Source organism: Panthera leo, chromosome D1 (genome assembly GCF_018350215.1).
Source record: "Panthera leo isolate Ple1 chromosome D1, P.leo_Ple1_pat1.1, whole genome shotgun sequence".
Lineage (NCBI taxonomy): Eukaryota > Metazoa > Chordata > Mammalia > Carnivora > Felidae > Panthera > Panthera leo.
Window position 1 is genome coordinate 43,473,723 of NC_056688.1, and position 23,573 is coordinate 43,497,295.

A 23,573-nucleotide genomic window follows, 5' to 3' on the forward strand; every position below is an offset into this window, starting at 1 on the left:
GCCCAGGCTGGGGTGCTTGGGTGGCTCAGTTGGTTGGGCATAAGGCACTCAGTTCAGGTCTTGATCTTAGGGTTGTGAGTTCAAGCCCTGCATTGAGCTCCATGTTGGGCATGGAGCCTACTTAGAAAATGAATGAATGAATGAATGAATACCAAAACTTAAAGTATGAAAACTACTGCTTACAATGAAATATAGCATCTGTTAATATTTAACTGAGATAGACATTAATTATGTTCAATAATATTTTTCATGGATTCTCAACTAAAGAAATAATGCAGAATCTGCTTTTTTATGGAATTGAAGTTTGCATGAATACCTCTATATCCTTCCGTTATTATTTTTAATCAGAAGTACACATGTGCTTTCCTGACATCTGTATTCTAAGTTGTGTGATTCATTATTTTTAAGCTGGGATAACCTGATTTCACATATTTTTCCATGAGTCAGAGGCAAGTCTAGCTGTTGGTTTGTTATTGTCTGTGCTTTTACATAGCAAGCCTGTACTTGCCATCATTTTTCTGCTTTGTAGTTTTAATCTCTTAACCAGTCATTTTGGGAATAGTCTTTCCAGTTTTCAATGAAAACCAGACAAGAATGGTCATGGATTCCTTAAAGATTGGCAAATTTTTTGTTATTATTATTTATTTAATGTCTTGGGTTTAAATACAACCAGGAAGTCTGCATCAGCTGTTTTGCTCTTGGGTCTTGCTTTCATTTGTGTAATTCTTAAAAAAAAAATTGTTTTTCTCTAGCGTTTCACAAATCTTTTGCTTGGGCAGCTTAGAAGCTCAGCTGGGATAGATGATAGATTAGCAAAGCAACAAGGTGCCTTAACCATAGACCAGACATGGTTGAAATTGCCCCAAAAAGGTCACGAATGTTCATGAAACATAACAGGACATCTGAATTCCCTGAAAATTAAACATCTTCTAACTGCTGTAGTTTCATTTTTTTTTTTTCCAGGGGTAAAGAAAATATTCCTTCAGTGCCTAATGAGAACCTGCATGATAAATGTGAACCTAAATAGGTCAATGTATTCAGAGAAAACCAGCTGTTTAATATTAAATTTGATTTATCCTATTGGTATTTTTAGATGCCTCCTTTTACCTAGGTACAAAAGAGAAAATTGTGAATAAAAGCTCCTTTCTTGACTCACATCTCCTTCCAGGTACATTTCCACTCATTTTCTCTTAAATCCACCAACTTTTTGCCCACAGCACCCTACAAAAACATTTTCAAGGTCAGCAGTGACCATGTTACTGCTGCGTCCAGTGGTCATTTCTGAGTCCTTGATGGAATTGACCTTTTAGCAGCATTTAGCACAGCTGATCACTTGCTTTATTGAAACACTTTTTTCATTTTGCTTCCAGGACATCCCAATTCACCTGGTTTTTCTTCTCATTTTATGGCCACTTTTACTCAGTGTCTTTTTGCTGTTTCTTGCCAATCCTACAAATTCTAAATATCAGAACAGTTCAGTGCCCATTCCTTGAACCCCCTGTCTTCTCTAGCTAAACTCATTTCTCTCGTGATCTCATGCAGTCTTACTGATGCATCTGTGTGCTGTCATCTCCCAAATGTATATTTCCAGCCCCACCTCCCAACTCTAAAATTCAAGCTCACGTATCCAGCTATTTTCCAGAAACTTCCATCTGGATGTCTAAAGGATATCTTAACATGTCTAAAACTGAACTCATAATCTTCAACCTCCCAAATCTGTTTCACCCACAATCTTTCCCACCACAGTTAATTCCAGCTCCATTGTTCAGGTTGCCCATGCTGAAAACCTGGATATTACTCTTTTTTTTTTTTTTTTATATATAGTTAGTAATCTGTCCACTCATGTTCTTAGTTCTGTCTTCAAAACATGTGCACCATTTCTGCCATGGCCCCCTGGTCCAGTCTACTACCGTCTGGATAGCCTGCTAACTGATCTCCCTCTGCCTGCCCTTGCTCACATGCCATTTAATCTAAAGCAGCCGGAGTGACTATTTTAAAATGCAGATCAGATCATGTCATTTCTCTGCTCAAAATCAGCCAGTTTTCACCATGAGTTATACTTAATGCCTGTTGACTTGTAAGTGTATATATGTGTGTGCCCAAGTGTGTGCATGGAAGAGGGGAGGTCAGTGTGGCTAGAACACACTAAGAAAAAGGAAGGATGGTAGGAGATAATATCAGAGAAGTCACGAGGAGTCAGTTTATGTAGGGTTTATAGGACATTGTAAAGATTCTGGACTTAGAGTGAGGAAGGGCCATTGGAGGCTTCTGAATAGTGGAAGAGCATGATGAGACTTTTTCATAGGATTACTCTTGCTGCTGTGCTAAGAGTAGATGAAGGGAAATGAACAGAAGTGGGAAGACCAGTTGAGAGGCTGTTGTGGACATCTGGTTGAGGTATGATGATTGTTTGGATGAGGGTGGTGACAGTGGAAGTAGTGAGAAGTAGTCATATTCTGAGTATATTTCAAGTTAGAGCTAACTGGATTTCTTTTTTTTTTTTTATGTTTGTTTATTTTTGAGAGTCAGAGACAGAGTACGAGTCAGGGAGGGACAGGGAGAGAAAGGGAGACATAGAATCTGAAGCAGGCTCCAGTTTCTGAGCTGTTATTAGCACAGAGCCCAACTCAGGGCTTGAACCCACAAACTGTGAGATCATGACCTGGGCCGAAGTCGGATGCTTAACTGACTGATCCACCCAGGCACCCCGATCTAACAGGATTTCTTGATAGATTGGGTATGGAATGTGCAATAGAAGAGTCAAGGTTATCTTCACAGTGTTTGGTCTGAGCAGCTGGGGCTGCATTGAGATAGGGAAGACCATGGAGAGAGCAAATCCTGATGAGCATTTGTAGAGCTTAGTTTTGGAATGTAAATTTGAGATGGCATTTAGTGTGCATTCATTAAATATTTGCTGAGCTATATAAGTAAATATAAATATAAATATTCATTAAATATTTGCTTTTGCTATAAAAGTAGCAAATACCAGCCCTACTTTCCACTGTGTGGGTTATTCCTGCATCTAGAGCCCCTTTTGTCCCACCTCCGATTGTCTTCGGGTTTGTGGAGGGGTAAGATAATTGTAGGGGTCAGATTATTTCACATACAGATAAGAACAGTTTCTCTTTCTCTTGTTTTTAATCATAAGCTGAGGTCTTCTGTGAGCAAAAGGTGGGCTGCTTCTTTTGCTCTGAGGTCTATTGCTCTGAGGTCTTCTGTGAGCAAAAGGTGGGCTTACTTCTCAAGGTGACCCCACTTATGAAGGTAGTGGGGTTTCAGTTTCATCTGTTTCTTTCAGTCTGTTCCCCAGCCACCATGTCATCCACATTTCTCCATTACAGATTTTGTTGATACCTCTCCATTGTTGTTATCACACCCCATCTTATCTTTGCTGTTTTAGTTTGTGTTTTTATATCCCTCAACCGTCATGTTAGTGTTTTGTTTTTATGAAAGAGTTGAGATAAATACACACATTCCATCACAGTTCATAAACATTTCATGTACATGCTTTTCCAGGATCTGTCTGTTTTAAGATTGAGTATATTTTTTCATGCAAGTATGCAAGTAAACACTAATTTTTTTCTTCAAGTTAACAAAGAGACATTAAGACGTTGTATTTGTCAAAATGTTTGGAGTCACATGTTGCATTAATTGTAATGAGTTCTGTGCTCCTGGCTCATTATGTCTTCTCTTACTTTTAGACAATCCTTATTTGTGAAATTGCGTGAGCTCCTAGTATAGTCTCTGGAACACTTTGGACTCATTTGTTGAATGTATGAATAAATTATAGAAGAATTGCCCATTATTGAAGTCCTTATTCATTCTCAGGTTAATTCTCCAATACTTCACTGAATTGACATTTGAATGTATACCCACTATGGATAATATGCTATGGATATACAGTAATGACTTAGAAATAGGCCTTGATCTCACGACATTGCAAATGTATACTCATACAGAGAAAAAAATTATACAGTTAAAGAGATGGACCATAATAAAGGGCACAGAAGTCAAATAATTTAGCAGGGGTCAGGGAAGTGAGGAATTTTCATGGCAGGGAAAATTAGGATTTCTTCATGAAAGTGGTAGCGTTTCAGATGGGTCTTAACGAATTGCTAGTGTTCAATATGAGAAGTGGGAATGGAGGCTAGTAAGTGGGAAAGTGACGGGCAGGGAAATATATTAGCTGATCCATGTTGTCTTTGCTGGATTAGAGTGGTCAAAGAGGAACTTGCAATATAAAGTTGGAAAGAATTTGGAGCAGATGTGGTTGGCTATAGACTCTAGGAAGGAAAGAATGTGGGTGTTTTTCCTTAGGAGGACACAAAAGGTTAATCAATAGGAGATTGCTATAATCATACATTTTCCTTGGTAAGATTATTGTAAAGGACTTAAAAATTGATTGAATGTTGGCAGGAAGAGATACACATGATATTCCTCTGATATTTGAGCCCCTATTCTGATAAGGGCATGGGTTCTATGTTTGGACATAAAGGAATCAGAAAAGAGGGCAATATGGGAAGATACCGGGGTTTTTACATGTATTACATTTAGAGTGAATTTCAGGTGGGAATGTCTAACAGGGGTAGAAACTAGAGCTTTGGAAGAAGGGACTAAAAATAAGATCTGACACATTCTGTTCTGTGATCGTTTTCTGTGGTTTAACAAATTTGTTACATTGAAAATTTAGTTCTTAATATAGTAACATCCACTTTAGAATCATTTTTATTTTTTATTGCAAGGCTCTTGATTTAAAAACAAACACATTGTGGCTTTTAAATTTCTTTTCCATGTTGAATAAATCATTGTGCAGTGACATCATTTTTACATTTAGTTCTTAAATGTAAGATGATTACATAATATCTGTTTATATTTTTGTGGGGCTGTTATAAAATTATTAGTCATTTGAGTACTTTTAAAACTCAATGCCATAATGTACAAATAATTTGAAGGAAAACATTTTTACTCAAGGATATCAAAATAGAAACTCCTCCAGATCTGTTCTTACAAATTCTGTCACTTTATTTTCTTACCCTTAAAGTACGTGTTGTGTATTCTGGTGTATATATTATAGTCAACATAAGCCATACTCTTTGTCTTCATCTAGGAAACTTAAATGATACTAAGTTGAGGGGCACCTGGGTGGCTCAGTCAGTTAAGCGTCTGACTTCAGCTCAGGTCATAATCTCACAGCTTGTGGGTTTGAGCCCCACATCAGGCTCTGCACTGACAGCACGGAGCCTGTTTTGGATTCTCTCTCTCCCTCTCTCTCTGCTGCTCCCCCACTCCTACATGTGTGCTCTCTCTCTTAAAATAAGGAAACTTAAAAAAAAAAAAGATGATTTAAGTCTGAACTTTGAAGACAATGCCCCTTTTATCATCAAGCTTGGAATGGGTGGTAGTAGCCAAATGTGATACCAATCTGAATTCTTTTTATTTCTTCGGAAGCAAGTTGTTTATGTTTTGCATTCTGAAAGCTTACATAATTTCCCTTCACATTCAGAAATTTTTCCAAAATATTTCTAGGTTTAAATCTTTTTATCCCATTATATTTGATGGTTAGCAAATGCTTTAATATAAAAAAATGGCTTAAGATTATTGAAATTTATAGTCCTGGAGATGTTTATCACATTCACTCTATCCACCTCTTAGGTTTGGTTACTTATATAGAATTAATATAACTGGATGGGGTGCCTGGGTGGCTTAGTCAGTTAAGCGTCCAACTTTGGCTCAGGTCATGATCTCATGGTTCATGAGTTCGAGCCCTGCATCGGGCTCTATGCTGACAGCACAGAGCCTGGGGCCTGCTTCGGATTCTGTGTCTCCCTCTCTCTCTGCCCCTCCCTGCTCACACTCTGTCTCTCTCAAAAAATAAATAAATATTAAAAAAAAATTAAATGAGACTAAGTTGAGACTCAGTAATGTATTATTGCTTACATTTTAAACTTTTAAAATATTTAAAATTATAAACATTATAAAGGCTAAAAATAAATCTTAAAAGGGAGATATGTATGAAATGAATTCTCTTTTCTGTCTTCAGTTTTACTTCCCAGAAGTTAATATTCCTAATGCCATGTTATGTATTCTCTTCAACTTATTTCTATATATATAAAAAAATTCATATCTTTTTTTATATTAATAATGTGAACTTAAGTATGTATATTATCCTGTAACTTTTTAAACCGAAAACTTGTCATAAGTATATTTCCTTATTAAGCTTCTAGGAAAGTCAGAGAGCCATGGATATCTGTACTTTACTATTTCATCCTGTTGAGAAGTTTTCTAAACGCTATTAAAAAGATAGTGAAGAGGCTTATCTAGGAAGAAGTTGCCATGGCCGTTGTCAAAGAGGTTACTCTCTGTGTTCTCCTCTACAATTTTTATGCTTTCAGGTCTTACATTCAGATCTTTAATCCATTCTGAATTTATTTTCGTTTAAGGTGTAAGAACGTGGTCCAGTTTCATTCTTTTGCATGTTGCTCTCCAGTTTGTTATATATGCACAATGGAATATTACTCGGCCATAAAAAATAATGAAATCTTGCCATTTGCAATGACATGAATGGAGCTAAAGAGTATAATGCTAAATGAAATGAGTCAGAAAAAGACAAATAACATACTTCACACATAATGTGGAATTTAAGAAACAAAACAAACAAACAAAGGGGGAAAAAAAAGAGAGAGACAAACCAAGAAATAGACTCTTAACTATAGAGAACAAACATTGTGGGATGGGTTAAATAGGTGATGGGGATTAAGAAGTGCACCTGTTGTGATGAGCACTGGGTGTTGTATGGAAGTGTTCAATCAGTGCATTGTACACCTGAAGCTAATATTATTCTAACTGGAATTTGAATAAAAACATAAAAAAATAAAAAAGATAGTGAGGAGACATTAAAGAATCACTACACTATGTTTTTAGCTATACTAGTGAATCTGAACATTATTTGTGCAAAGCTGCTAGAATGTGATTCTAAGATCTCTAGTCATTGTTTCAAACCACACATGCTGAAGTCATTCTGTGTGTTAATCTGTGCAGGCCTCCTTCAAATGTGAGGCGATATGATTGGACAAAGACAATGTTAAATCCTGTATTCTTATACCTAGCTAGTTTGAGAAAGTATCAGTAACATAAAGGCATCTTTCCCAGACTTTGAAAGAAACCATACTATGTTTTATCTGTTTGAAATCAGATCAACCTTAAAAACTATACTGATGCATTTGGCTGGCATCACATGAGGGAGGTTTATAGGCTCCTACAGGACCTGAGGGGGTGTTAAACACCACATGCAATTATCTTTTGCAATGTTTACACTGAAAAATGGAATAGAGATATGAATATTTGGCAAGTTATATGTTTTCCTTTAGAGAATGAGATTAAATCAAATGCACACTCAGACTTACCAAAACTAACCTTTTTTGCTCTCTATTCTGATGCCTCCTTGACTTAGATCTTTTTTTAACCTAAGATGTAGTTCACAATGAGGGAATCATCAAGTGACATGTGGACAGATTGGTAGCTTGGGTTTTTGCTTTCTGGGAGCTACAACTTTTACTGCATTGAGGCTCTGGCCAGCCTTAAGTAGCAGGAAGTGAAAACAATGGCGGTGCCTGGGTGGCTCAGTTGGTTGACTTCAGCTCAGGTTATGATCTCCTGGTTTGTGAGTTTGAGCCCCATATCAGGCTCACTGCTGTCAGTGCAGAGCCTGCTCTGGATCCTTTGTCCTCTGCTCTCTTTGCTCCTCCCCCACTCATGCTCTCTCTCTCTCTCAAAAATGAATAAACATTACAAAAATTATGGGCAGTTTTTACAGATCACATCATCTTACTAAAGGTATGATCATTAAGATTTACTAGTTATAAAACTGATCTCAGAATTATTAAAAATAATTTTAATTTATAATAATTTTAATAGTATAATTTTAATAGTATAAATAAATATTATAATTTTAATAGTATAAATTTTATTTTATACTATATAAATTTATAATTATAAATTTTAATAGTATAAATAAATTTTTATAATTTTATTTATAATTTTATAATTTTAATTATAATTTTAATAGTATAAATAGTACAATTTTATAATTTTATAATTTTAATTATAATTTTATAGTATAAATAATTTTAATAATTATAATTTTAATAGTATATATTATAATTTTAATAGTATAAATAAATATTTTATAAGTGTTTCTTTTTTAATTTTTATAGTGCTAACAATAATGATTCCATTAAAAACACTGATTGCAGATTCAGTGTCTCCCTCTCTCTCTGCCCCTCTTCCGTTAGCACTCTGTATCTCTCTGTCTCTCGAAAATGAATAAAAACATTAAGAAAAATTTAAAAAAAAAACCCACTGATTGCAGAGCAGTAGTTTGGAAATTCCATGTCACATTATTTCCCAATCCTGAACTTGATCACATACTTTTTATTAGTTTATGATTTGCTATGACCAAATGAATAATACCTACCTTTTTATTTTAGTGTTTTCACTGGTTTCCAAGCTACCTTTTTTGACTGTGAGTTCTTTATGTATCTCCGTGGTGTGTTTATCTTCCCTTATTTCCTGTCCTTCTAGCACCCCAGTGTGACCTACATTAGTTGATTGACAAAGTGAATTTGAGGGTATTGGATTTGCTCTATTGCAACCCCTTGTCTATCTCAGGGCCCACCGAACCACATTGGTGCTTTGATTTCAGCCCATATTTCTTCTTCGTTCTTATTGTTGTACATTATTCTTGTAATCTTCAACAAATACTTTTCTCCCTCCTACTCCATTTGATCTCTCGTGCTTACCTTAGTGGAGAGAGCGACTTGCCATAGTTAAGAACTATGTAGTCAGACAGACATGGGTCCAAATTCTGTCTTGTCTTCTTACTAGTTGTATGACTGGGCAAGTTAATATTTTTAAGTCTCAGTTAATTCAGTTTCCTTCGATATAAAGGACAGCTCACCAGGGTTATTGTGAGATTTTGGAAATAAAGCACTTAGCCCTGCCCTTGGTACGTGGTATTCAAGGGAAGCTTGGTAGTCACAGGTTTGAGAAGTTAGTGTTGGAAAGGGGAACTAATTTCTGTAAAAATCAGGAAAGGACAGGTATTGTGTGGTAATAAAGGGATGTTTTAGGAGGTAGGACAGTTGAAAGAGCATGTATCATACAGTTAAAAATAATAATGTATATAAAGTTCTTATCCATAACTCTCAGGTTAGATGTGTTTTCAGAATTCAGAATTTTGTAGATTTTAAAAGGTATGTATATTTCATATATTACATAAGATCTCTAGCAGGATATGGGGTAACATTCTTAAACAAATGGATATTTATGTAGGAAACACTTATGTATGAATTTTTATACAGAAGTATTAGCCTCCCATCATTATCTCCCATAAATTCAAGTTAGATAGTGACACCCAGTGAATTATGAAAAAACGTACTGTTACAATTTTTGAATCTTGGGGTTATGGATAAGTGTTTGGGGTTCTGAAAAATAAAAGGAGATTCTGCATTTTCTTATTGTGAGCCAAAAAGTACCATGTGGGTGTTTTCTGTATTTCCTGAACATGAGGCCATGGGTACTTTTCTTACTTCCAGTACCCATGGCTCATTCTCCTCCCCAGATACCCTTGCCAGTTCACTCCAGATTTATTTCTTCTGAGAATTAAGGGAGGGAGTGAAATACAACTCTCTCTGTAGGAGTTTCCTTGTTGGACATGGAAAATTTAGGTCACATTGAGAAATATTTCTTTTCTTTATTCCTGAAATTTGTTAAGATGTAAAGTGTATAATAATATCTGGGGAGAAAAAGACGTTACAATCAGTCTCCATTTCTTCCTTTGTGGTTAAAAGCCATGTCCTCTGAAATATTTTAATTCAAAAAGTATTTGGCAATATTTGTCTTTAGATGTGATATCCTAACAGTTTTAGACTATGCATATTTTACCTTTTTTGTCTAAATACTTAGGAGCTTTTAGAGAAAGATATATTGTCTTATTAACTGGTTGACGTTGTTCTTTTTTTCACTAATGAGGATCTATATGGATTTTCAGTTCATTCCTTCCTATTTTCTATTGACTTGGGGAATTTGCTATGAGAATGAAAGTTGTAATTAAATCATAGTTTGGTCATACATAACTGTTAATCAGAATTGATTCTACTATTTTATTTTATTTTTTTTTAGTGTCCTACTAAAACCAAAGCAACATTTGGTGTCCACCTCAAAATAGTAGGAGACTGGACAGGTATGTAGAATATAGAGTTTTAAGATACATGCTTTGAAAATAATGGCTCATATAATAGTTTGCATGTGTTTAAGTAATAGAACTACCAACATATTTAGATGTGTATATGTTCTCAGGCTGTGGTTTTGTTTTCTTTCTTTGCTTATTCAGTTTTGGCATTCACATTTTCTTTTTGTAGGATGAATTTTTGCAATTCAAATACCTTGGATATCAATAATTGTTAATAATGTATTGTTTTCTCTGCAAATCATTGGTTTCTGCCTACTTGTCAGATGCACTGGCAATAGAAGGAACAATGAAATGCATGTTTTAGAAAACATGATTTTAAAATTAATGGTTGGTTTTACTCTCAAAATAATCAACACCTGCGATTGAGATCACATAAATTATGTTTCAGTTCTTACATGATCTTTCTGTGGTATTACCTATGTGTACATAGCAATTACACAGCATCTTTGGAATAATGGTCATTTTTAATAGCAAGTCTATTGATGGATGATATGTTATTTATTCAATAAAAACTTTTGTGTTATCCGAGAGATGCATTGTATTAAGAGTTCTGAGTAAATAAAAAGAAACATTATTCATTCGTCTATTCCCTTGGTTCAACAGAGTAACTGACAAGTGAGTGCTCAGTATATATTAGCTTATTGGCTAGTTGTTTAGTTTGGTTGCTCAGGGAAAGGATGTAGGTATAAACATGAATGTAAGTATAAATAAAAATATTTTCGAATAGAATGCTAAACTAGGAGTTGGTTTGTGAAAACTACAGGGAATCAGCAAAAGGTAGATTCAGTGTAGTCTAGGGTTATAGGAGCTTTACAGAGAAGATAGTATTTGAGCCAAACCTTGAAAATCACACAAGTGAAGTAGGTCATTTAAGTAAAATTCACAGCATTGTCAAAAATCAGAGAAGGTAATGAGTAAACCATATTTGAGAAAGGTGTGTCAATCAGCTTAGCAGAAGCAAAGATTTTGTTCTGGGGAATACTATGGAATATCCATTTAGAGTCAGCTTGGTAAAGATTTTGAATGCCTTAACAAGATATTAAAATAACTTAGAGGTGCTAGAGAACGTTTGAAAGATTTAGAGCATCATAAAAAAAATAGTATTTAATAATTTGCCAGTTGGATAGGTTAGAATCAAGGAAAGACTAAGGCTGGAAAACAGAGAAGAGTCAGTGGGGAGGGGTGGGAATGGGTACAGGACTCGAAGGAGTGGTTTTAAAAGCACAGGTTTGGGAAATTAGCATTGGAAAGGGGGGGCTAATTTCTGGAAAATCAGTAAAGAACAAGATATTGTGTAATAAGAAAGGGATATTTTAGGAAGGACAGTTGAAAGAGCTTATACAGTTAAAAAAATAATAATGTGCATAAATTCTTTGTCTATAGAACAGGTAGCCAGCTTGGAATTGGAGACTTAATGAAAATGGAGAAAATATGCAACATAGTATTTAATGGGAAAACAATGAAATTAATCAAAAGAGCTTTGAGCAGTAATGACCTATGGAACTGTGAAACATCAGGCTTAAGTATAGTTTAATACAGTCTAGCTCCATCCATGTATTATACCAAGTGAAATAAGTCAGAGAAAGACAAATACCATGTGATTTCACTCATATGTGGAATATAAGAAATAAAACAGATGAACACAGGGGAAGGGAAGGACAAAAAGAAAGAGAGAGAGAAAGGGAGAGAGAGAGGGAGGGAGGGAGAAACCATAAGAGACTCTTAAAGATAGAAAACAAATTGAGGTTTGATGGAGGAAGGTGGGTGGAGGATGGGTGATGGGCACTAAGGAAGGTACTATTGATGAACACTGGGTGGTGTATGTAAGTGATGAATCACTAAATTCTATTCCTGTAACAAATATTGCACTGTATGTTAACTAAAATTAAAATAAAAAATAGATAAAGTTTATTTTATTGCACTCAAGAAAATATCATGGTAGCCTCTTATTAGAAAAACACTGGTGTAAAAGAAAAGTGCTTGTGTAGTATGAAAATAGTAATTCTCATGATAAGCCCAGAACTAGGGGATATAATCGCAGCTGTTTTTCACCCATTTGACAAATGAAGAAAGAGCAAAGTTCTTCTCTGGTAAGAATCCCAATAAAGTAAGAATTAGCTTCAGTAACAAATGGTAATCACTTAAATTCCAAAACTGAAGGGCAGCACATTGAAGATATAATTGAATTTATCATGGTAAGGAGAAACTTCATGATAGATTATTACTGGCTATTGTTGTTGAGTTTCTTTATAAAGTTATTTTCTATTGTCAGTAGCTCATTAGAATAAATGATTATCTCATCATTTATTTCAATCTTTTCTATTAGGAACACTTAATAGTTTTAATTTTATCTTCCTATTTTATGTACTGTGCCATTGAGCGAGAAAACAGATCATTCTATTCAGAGTTTAGTTCCAGTCATATGCTTTTCAATTAATAGACCTTCTTCGTTGTTGATTTTAAATATTTGTTAACTTGGAAAAAAATGTCAAGCATTCATGCATAGAACCCCTAAATAATTCTGCCACTATCTGGCACTTTAGTTCAAAAACAAGGTTTAGCTGCCTTAAAACAATGGAATTATAATTATGGAAGGAAAACTGGGGACATTACTCCTAAGATCAAGGATCATTGGATTTGTTCTAAAAGAATTGACTAAAACTCAGTATTAAGAGCAGTAAGGGTAGGAAATACCAAAGGGGTGTGTAACAAGTAGAATACCAGAGGTTTGCTTTTCCAAACTGACAGATATATTTTATAGTTACTTTTTCTTCCCTGAAATATGTTCTGCCCTGGGCAGGCCTAAAGAACAGGTTTAAGACTGCCCCATGGATGATCTTTCTAAGACTAATCAATGATACCCAGCAGTAGAGTGACCAAGAAGCAATCAAAGCAGCTACATAGCACAGGACAAGTCTGGCTTTTTATTATTTATTTATTTATTTATTTATTTATTTATTTATTTATTTACATTTTAGAGAGAGAAGGAGAGAGAACATGTACGTGGAGGAGGGGCAGAGGGGGAGAGAATCATAAACAAGCTCCACACTCAGCATGCAATCTGATACAGGGCTCAATCCCATGACCCTACAATCATGACCTGAACTGAAATCATCAGATGCTCAACCATCTGAGCCACCCAGGCACCCCAACTAGCTTTTTATTTTAACCAGGTCTCTGTTGTACTTCTGAAATGTGGGAAGAACTCATTAAGTTTGGAAGACTCTTCAAACCTCTTAAACACATTTCAGGTTTTTTCTTTAAATGATGGGAATAGAGGGGGTAGAGTGAATTACTCAAGTGGATTTATCTTTGACTTAACATTTTGTTGCTTTTCTAGAATAAGTCATGCTTTCCAATTTCAAATGCATGGTTACAGATTGCCTATTGGCTTGATTACCATTCTAACTATCCAAAATTGTTTTGTTACTTTTTACATGAGATGTCATTACTATTGAATAATGTCTGAGATCATGTTAAACTATTGGGTATTTTAATGGCCTAGATAACAACTTACTCTAGAGAGGTTTAAGTTTTACTACAAAACCTTTTTATACATAATATCTGCATTCCAATTAATCTGAAAATTTTGTCATTTTTCCATTCAGTAATTAATGGATTGACAAGTGGATAAATATGCAACAGAGGGCTTATTGTATGTATCACAGAACAGCTTTTCCTTGAATCTTGGGTATTCATTTCCATATTGTCTATTGAAAAATCTTGCTACAGTCAGAAGATATGGTTGACTTTGAAGACTAAAAGTAGGAAAACAAGGCCATGTGACATCATGAATTTGCCTTGATTACATAATACATTGATACTCACAGAACAAGTAACCTTACAGTTTTAGTTAAAGATTAGGCCAGAGCAAGAGGTGATAATTCTCTCTAGACGTGTTTTATACTTCATCTAGCTGATTGTTTATGAAAAGATTAAAACAATATGTGTGATGTATTAAAAGTATTTTTTTTTCATTTGGGGAGTTCTTTATAAGTCAGATTATGACTGTATGAATTGTAATAATGTTTTTATTTTATTAAAAGAATGGATTTTGAACAACTGTGGTATCCACCTTACACTATATGTATCTGTGAATGGCTTTTAATTGCTGTAAGAAAAGCAAAAAATTAAAAATACTCCTATTGAATACCAATACTATTTTAGAGAACATGCACCCAAAAAACTAGATTCCAAATAAGTTTGAGTAAACTGACCTTTTTGAACAGCACAGATCATACTTGCACATATGAAATATCATGGATCTTACATAGTGCATATTCACACAGTGTAAACTTTAGTTCAAGCCCAAAATAAGTATGAATTATCAATTCATTCAAGCCCAAAATAAGTATGAATTATCAATTGCTGTACAAAGGAGTGACTAGAAATACTCTTTTTGTTGTTGATATGACTAGCAAATTACAGTGGTTAGTCATTTGTGGAAAATAACATTTAGACTATTTGTTACTTTGGCTAATACTGAAATATAAACACCTACTGGATACCAGACACTGCACTGTGTCCGGAGATACAGAATTGACCAACACAGATAAGGTATCTGCACCTATAAGGACTATATTCTAGTCAGTAGAGATCTCCAGTAAACAAAAAACCAAATCAATGTATAATATGTTAGATAGTGATAATGCTATGAAGAAAAATAAAGGTAAGAGAGTAAGAATGATGAAGGGTAGGAGTGCTGTTTTAGATGGGGTGTTTAGTTACATGCAAGGAGATGAGGGAATAAGTCAAGTGGATTTCAGGAAGAAGTGTATTTAGAGTACGCAAAGAGAAAGTACAAAGTCCCTGAGGCGGTAATAAGTTTGGATATTCAAGGAACAGCAAGGAAGCCAGTGGGTCTGGAATAGAGACAGTGAAGGGGTGCGTAATAGAAAATAGATCAGAGAAGTGAGCAGGGGATTGGACACTATAGACTGTAGGAAACCTTGTAGTTTTTAAAATTTATTTAAATTCAAGTTAGTTAACATACAGTGTAGTATTGGTTTCAGGAGTAGAACCCAGTGATTCATCACTTACCTATAACATCCAGTGCATTTTTATGTGATTGAGAAAAAAGGTATGGTTTTGAAATCTAAATCTGAATCATCATCCATTTTGTTTTAATACATACTACCTAGTGGTTGTCAGGCTAAGGTTATTTATTTATTTATTTTAAATGATTGAGTTTAGGGAGAAGGAAGAAAAAGTGGAGCTTCAGAGCATTGCAGAAAACAGGTCAAACTTTTTATTGGGGTGGGGAATGTATCATCATTTTAGAGATGATTCAGTAGTGTTTTTATCTTCTGCCATATGGTGCTGGTTTACAGGTTCTGGTAGCTTAGGGTCCCATTAGCGTAGCTTCTTTCTACTTTCTGGATTTCTCCATTGTTTTTGATTTAGCTTCAGTACTTCCTTCACCTAAGTCATTAGTTCCCTGTATTAAATTCCTTTCACTTAAATCGTGAAGAGTTCACTTAAATCATTCTTGGTTTTGGTTGGATTTGGAGGTCAGCAAAGCCTTTTTGAACAGAACTCTGAATCTGGAGAAGTAATAATGGGGAAGATAAGAGGACATGTAAAACCCTGAGGCAGTCCAATGTTTGTGTTCAAGGACCAGTTAAAAGTGGAATGTTGTAGGAAATAAAATCAGAGAATACCCATGGACTGGATATGGTAGGCTCTTATAAACTTCAATTTTATTATAAATGTTATAGAAAATCATTGAAGGATTTTGACTTGGGTCTGACTCACATTTTAAAATGGTAACTGTGGCTGCTGTATAGAGAATATGATAGGGGTAGACAAGAGTGGGAATTAGAAGATGAGTTAAGAGAGAACCTCTTGCCGCTGTCTAGACAAGAGAAGGTGCTGGTATGCGTAGGGTGATGGTGACTGGGTCATGAAGAGTGGGTGGATTCTGAGGGTATCTCACAGCTGTTGTTGAGGGACTGGAGGTGGGATGTAACAAGAGTTAGGAATCAAAGACAATTTAAGGTATTTAGTATCAATAGGTAAGTGGACAGTGCTTCTGTGTATTGAGATCAAGAACATTGCAGCATATCAGAGGCACAAGAGTGGACATTCAAATTCAGTTTTGTACATTTTAACTTTGAGATGCCTCTTAGACTTTCAAAAAGTAACGTTGAATAGGTCTTTACACGTGTGAGTCTGGAGGTCAGAGTAGAGATCCAAACTGGAGAATTATTATTATGTTCATGGATCTAAAGATACGAAGTTGGGTAGTAATTCTCATCTATGTAAGATTTATATACATTTTAATGTACATTTTTATATATTTTACATTGTATATATTATATATCGACATTATATGTATTTGCACTGTATACCATTACATTAATATATCTTTTATAGAATTTATGTACATTTTATATGCCTGCTTTACATTCTTAAAATGCAATTACAGATATTATGTACACAAATAACTTATAAAAACCAATATAATGTCCTAACCTTAATATAAAGGAGCTATTAAGATAAAGTAATTTATAGTAAATGATTTACATTTCATATTTAAATTTTCAAGCATGACTATATTAGAAGTCATAATGAAATAGGTGACTTAAACCACATATAAGATGATCATGAATAAGACACTTCTAAATATAGAATCCCAATACAACTGAAATACTATGAGCACTGTTTTCTTTATGGTGTGATTTTACAAAATAGTGAACTTCTTTTGGTTAAATTCTAGTCACAATAATTTACAATATTACTTCAGTGTACAGGGTGGTTGCAATCTTGGGAGTTTTGGCACATATTTAGGTCATACAAAACCTTTGCATTTTTTATCATTATAAATGAGTTTTTCATTTATGTGAATGTCTAGCAAGTCATATGAAAAGCATGCAGGAAGTGAGACAATTCCTGATGTCTAATGTCTCTGATCCCTACCCTCTAAATTTTAGTAACCACTGATCATCATTGTGAGATCCAAATTACCTCCCCAAATTCTCAAAACTACTCCTACGAAGTGGCACTGTCCTGTCAAGAGTAACTACTTTAAGAAATGTGTGTAGAGGGGAGCCTGGGTGGCTCAGTTGGTTAACCATCCAACACTTGATTTCAGCTCAGGTCTTGACTTTATGGTTTGTGAGATCAAACCTTGCATCAGGCTCTGTACCAACAGCATGGAGCCTACTTGGGATTCTCTCTCCCTCTCTCACTGCCCCTCCCCTGCTTGCGTGCTCTCTCTCACTCTCTCTCAAAATAAATAACTTAAAAACAAGGAAACGTGTATAAATAGAGAAGAACTATAACAGAGCCCTGAGACTTTTAACATGTAGAGTCCAGCAAAAGTGACAAAGAAGGAATGGCCTCTGAGGAAAGAGAGAGAGTTTGAATCCTGGACAGAATAGGGCAATATTAAAAAAAAAAAAAAAAAGAAAGAAAAAGAAAAAGAAAAGAAAGAAAGAAAAAAGCATTGATCAATTGAAACAAATGCTACTGAGAAGTGGAGTAGAGTGAGGGCTGAATAAAGACACTGGGAGCTGTGTTTTTAATGAAGTATTGGGAACAGAAGTCTGTCTGAAGTAGGCTCAAGAGATAGCAAGAGAAGTAGAGATGGTCCATATAGACAAATCCAGAGATATGTTGGGGGCAGCTGCTATGAGTTCATTGGGTCATTGAATGCTTCTCTTCCAACTTTGTTAAGTGAGGTCATGTTTGACAGCTTTAAAATCATCCACAGTGTATTTATTCCACAGAAATTGACAGACATCATAAAATAAGGATTTAAGAAATGTTTTTAAAGACTTGCCTGTTAAGTATTTGGCAAAACACTACTGGACAAATTCTAAGGAGTTTTGATATAAATGAAATAAAGAAATAAGTCAGTAGCTGAAGGAAGGAGGATATAGAGACAAGGCAGATGTGAGAGCACATACAACATAAATACAGGTACATACACACACACACACATATATTTAATGTGAACTATTGTAATATGTTTACATACTTTGGGGAACAATGAGTAATGAGAATGAAGTAGAGGGAAAGAGCAAAGTCCACAAGGGCCTTTTAATGCATTTCACAGAAATTGGATTTCAATGTGCCAGGGGAGGAATTGACCGTAGATAAGGCATTAGGCAGTTCATGCTTCATAACAGATTGGAAGACAGAGAAGATGGTTCCAGAGCATGGCTACCAATGGATTGGTAGGCTTGGATTGGGAAGTGTGGGATTTCTCTTCTGGTTTCTTCTGTTTCCTTGGTGAAAAAATAGTAAGCTTATCACTGAGACTGAGGATGTGGGAAGATATGTTGAATTTTGAGGAGGAGGAAGTAAATTGATGAATGAAGCATGGTAGCCCTTCTGAGATATGCCAGTAGGCCTACTAAGATATGTGGTCCAAAATTTAAGTGAGACAACTTAGAATAATTGTGAGTTTTTTCCCCAGGATAGCTGGTCTTCAGATTAGCTACTGAGCAGGTAGGGAGATGGTGGTGTTGGATTTTACCGGCGTTGGTCCACTTCTGATTGAATTCGCTACAACTGTCACCTCCAATTCATTCTCTGCAGTGCAGCCAAAGACACTTCAAAGCCCGAATCACGTTAAATCACTTCTCTTCAATCACTTTAATAGCTTCCCATTGTTCCTAGGATAAAGATAAAAAAATCCTCATAGTGGCCTAGAAGGGCTCCCTGCTCTGGCCCTGACCTACCTCTCATCTTGATTCAATTTGTTTCTTCTTCTTTACACTATAGCAGCACTGGCCTTTTGGTTCCTTTTATTTTGCTTGTTTCCTCCCACCCCATGTCTGTCCTGATCCATATGTTTACAGTACTCTTCAGCATCCTGCTCACCCCTACCCATACATGTACCTGGGATCTTTAGACCACAGCTCAAGAGTCTTCTTCTGAGAAGCATTCTAGACACCTCAATTTTAGGTGTTTGTTATAGGCTGCTATATTTCTTTCCTTCTTAAATTTTTTTTTAACATTTATTTATTTTTGAGAGACAGTGAGACACAGCATGAGTGGGGGAGGGGCAGAGACAGAATCCAAAGCAGGCTCCAGGCTCTGAGCTGTCAGCCCAGAGCCCGACGTGGGGCTTGAACTAAGGTACCGCGAGATCATGACCTGAGTGGAAGTCAGATGCTTAACTGACTGAGCCACCCAGGCGCCCCATGCTATATTTCTTTCTTTAAGAGCAGTTATCTCTGTTGATAACTATATATTCAAAGTGTTATCATTGGTGTAGTGAGTTTCCTCCAATAGACTAAACCTTTTTAGGGTAGGGGGCTGTATTTTTTTTATGTTTACCATTATATTCAAAGGCCTCTTAAAATGCTTGTTCATGGTACATGTAATTATTTGTTAAGAAAAGGAATGAAGAGAGGGAGGAAGGAGAAAAGCAAGCAAGGAGGCAGGCAGGCATGTCCCCTGCTTTACAAACACCCCCAACCTATTAGGGACAGGAGTCAAATACATAAACAAAGTGTAATGCTGTACTCCCCCAAAATGGAGGGTACAGATGCTTCTGGGAGGGGAATTTAGGAGGCTTTCTGGGCCAAGCAGTGTCAGGGTAAACAGGATTTGTCCAGGGTAGGAGATTATTCCAGGGAAGGAGATAGCTTGAATAATGGCTCAGAGGTGTGAACTATCATGAAATGTGAGGAAAATGTCATGGGTTTGCGAGGCCAAGCTGGGATGGTATTAAAGCCATGTCATGGAGGAGCTTGTAGGAACTGCTGAGAAGTTTGGTCTTTTTTTCCCTAAAGATGTTGGTGAAAATTTGAAGGGCTTTAAATAGGAACTAAAGTAAAATTTGCACTTTATATGGATCACCTTGCTGGTATTATACAGATTGAAAAGAAGAAAGATCAGGTTAGAAGCAAAGACACCAAATTGAAGATTTGTAATATTGTCTAGGAAGCTGAGGAAATAAAAAGTTCTATTGAGGGAATGATCTATGGTGTCCAATTTAATAGGGCCAAACAATAACTATGGGAGAACAACAACTATGGGATTACTGCCAACTTTATAAAACTTATTGGGAAAATGCAGGGGAGAAGTTTGGGGATGGTATAGATTGCTGTGAATTACTGAGTATATTAGAGACCAGTAAATTGAGAAAATTAGTGTGCAAAAAGAAGCATATAACAAATAAGCTTATTTCTAAATTCTTCCTATTTCTAAATTCTCCCAGATCTCTGAGAGTGACTGAATTTATAGTGTGGTCTGGCCTGTGATTCGTAGGAGGAGTTAAGTAGCAAATACATATGCAATTCCTTGTGTATTTATCTAGGTGAGTCTGGGTCAGGATGAGGATTAACATATTATGTCTTAATGTATATATTACATGTATAAGGGAACACTAATTCTGGTCTGATGTGAGTCTATGTGGAAATCATTGAGGACAATTAGTTAATTTGATGGCATTTGATATAATGCATTTGCTATCATAATATAATAAATAATTCAATAAATATAAACTGGGGTTAAATTTCACATTCCATAGCCTTAGAAATCAAGGAAAATTTTCTATCAGGGAAATGAGTAATTTATATTATAATTTAAATGCCCATCTGCTCTCAGAAGAGAGTACAAATTATTTTCCCTTTGGTTTCTCAGTTTATGAACATGAAATCTGTGCTGTCATTCTTTAGTAGATGACAGCTCACTTATAATGCCACAGAATATGTTGAGACTGCTCAGTAAATGACTGGAGTTCACTACTCATTAAGTTTTATTCTACTGCAGTCATTTTACAACCTCAAAGACAGAGTAAAATGCAAAATTTTTGTTTTCTAGCCAATAAAAATTGTGACTTTTAAGTCCTGAATATAAGCAAATTCTACAATTTCTGGACCTGGAAATAGAGTTGTTATAGCAAAGTGGTTTGTTTGCATGAATTATTATGTTTTTAGTATGAACTCTTTTGTCTCTAAGAGAAGTTTGGACTTTCTGTTATCTACTATTTTCTGTTTGGTTTTATACTATAATATGAAAGAAAATAAGAATAGTGAGGAGTTTACTTGATATAATTTCTTAAGAATGTTAAAAATATGACAGTAATGTACTGGGCAGCCAAGAACATGTATGTCATTTTGCCAAGTTAGTCTAGTGTTACTGGATTAGCTAATTTACAAGAAGCCAAAAAGTCAAGAGTTTTGTGCCATTATCATTATCATGAGGAACATTTTTAAGTATTCGTTTGTTTGATGCACTTGCAAAGCACTTTGTAAAGGATTCTAGATGGATGTAGTTCCTGTTCTCTACACATACTATAATTTTTAAGGCAAAATTGTAACTTGATGGATTGTAACAATCCAGATAAGGTTCTTAAATGTCTTCCAAATGAACACACCAAAGACTTTAAGTATGTTAATACCAAAGGAAGGTGCTTATCTTCTGTGCATTCAAAGGAAACTGAGTTAGGGAATATGGGGAATAGTGTCTAGTGAAAATGCTACTGCTCTTATGATTTTTCAAGTCTAACAAAGGAGGAGGGTGAGATATCATTAACAAATGTAAATAGAATGGTAAAATTACATCCTTGTGTGAAGTAAGATTTTTAGAAAATTTGGAGGCGACAAATAATGGACATGAAATGCTAGAGAACCCCCCCAAATATGCCAAACTAAATAGACAGTAGAGTTAAAACTGTCTGCTGTATGTAGTATGATGAAGAGCTTAAAAATAGGAGGTGATCTTATTTTTTGTTGGCATTGTACTGAGAAACTAGTAAAATGTCTTGGGGTGCAGCTATCAACATAATTAGGGAAGAAGGGAAAGAAGAGAAGATCTATGTTAAAAACTTTGCATATTCCACCATTTTTAGTGACAATACCTCGTAGAAAGCTATGCCTCTAATTAGAACAAATAAAATGTGTTTTAAGAGTGAGACTGTCCTTTAAGGAATAGTCACGTGATTTGTCATCCTTTTGTCTCCCAACTCCTTCTCATTTATGACATAGTTCTCTGACTTTCTACTTTCACAGTAATAGTGAAAAATCTTTTGTTGATGCTGGAATGGTGGACTGTTCAATGGCAGTTTGAATATTGTGTCTGATCTGGTTGAGATAGTGTACTCAACCATGCAGACTTTCAAGGCTGGCAGTGAGCATAGGAGAAAAGAAAATCAGAGCCAAGATCCAAACCAATAGCATGGGGATTTTTTCTTTTTTCTTTTCTTTTCTTTGCTTTGCTTTGCTTTGCTTTTCTCTTTTCTTCTCTTTTTCTTTATTTACATGAATAAGTCTTCTTATTCTTGCTTTTTCTACAGAGTGGGAACAAAAGGCAACATTTTCCACATTAACTTTCAAAAAGAGGTTAAATTTTTTTTTAATGTTTATTTATTTATTTTGAGAGAGAGAGAGAGACAGAGAGAGAGAGAGAGAGAGAGAATGAACAGGGGAGAAGCAGAGAGAGAGGGGGAGAGAGAGAATCCCAAGGAGGCTCCACTCTGTCAGCACAGAGCCCAACATGGGGCTCAAACTTATAAACTGTGAGATCATGACCTGAGCCAAAATCAAGAGTTGGACACATAACCTACTGAGCCACCCACACACCCCTCCAAAAGAGGTTTTTAGTTGTATTGATTACATATTATATTTGTTTGCTTATGTATTTAGCTGGAGAAGTTAGCCTTTGTAAGCAGTCCTCTAACAAAAAAAATTCCCTAAGCCTATCAAAGACATTAATTTTGTATTTATTATTTTTACCATACTAAAAAGAATGCACAGAGGAAAAAAACACTGATATAACTTCAATGAGAATTGAGAAACAAGCAATATCAAGAAAATGAAGGATTTTTTTTTTAAGGATAGAATAGTTCAGAGGGACATGCTGTTTCTAGCTATAAAGTCTGAGTATTTAAAACTGTTAATTCTCCCCAAGGTAAATTACAGGCTTAATATAATTTCAGTTAAAATAAAAATTCAGGGGCACCTGGGTGGCTCAGTCCATTGTGCATTCCACTCTTGATTTTGGCACAGGTCACCTTCCCATGATTGAGCTCCCAAGTCTGGCTCCATGTCAGATTCATTCATTCTCTCTCTCTCTCTCTCTCTCTCTCCCTCTCTCCCTCTCTCCCTCTCTCCCTCTCTCCCTCTCTCCCTCCTTCTCCCTCCCTCCCCTGCACACACTCTCTCTCTTTCTAAAATAAAAATGAGTAAATAAATCAAAATTCAAAGTCAAAAACAGTATTAATGCTTATTTGAAAAATCAGAAGAAAATAATTAAAAATAAATTTAAAAATCTAGAACATTTCGAGTAACAAAGTAACACTGGCCCTATTAAAACATGCTATAAAGTGAAATAAACTTTACAAACAAGCTAAGAATTTATAAGGCTA

The 23,573-nt window shown here is 35.4% G+C and overlaps 1 protein-coding gene across 1 annotated transcript in view; it reads left to right on the forward strand.

Annotated features, from left to right (window-relative positions):
* The window catches only part of NOX4 (NADPH oxidase 4), a 165,309-nt gene that overhangs the window by 78,449 nt on the left and 63,287 nt on the right, over positions 1-23,573 (forward strand). The window contains exon 12 of the mRNA XM_042905676.1: positions 10,180-10,240. Within this exon, the coding sequence (XP_042761610.1) occupies positions 10,180-10,240 (61 nt within the window). The remainder of the gene's footprint in view (positions 1-10,179; positions 10,241-23,573) is intronic.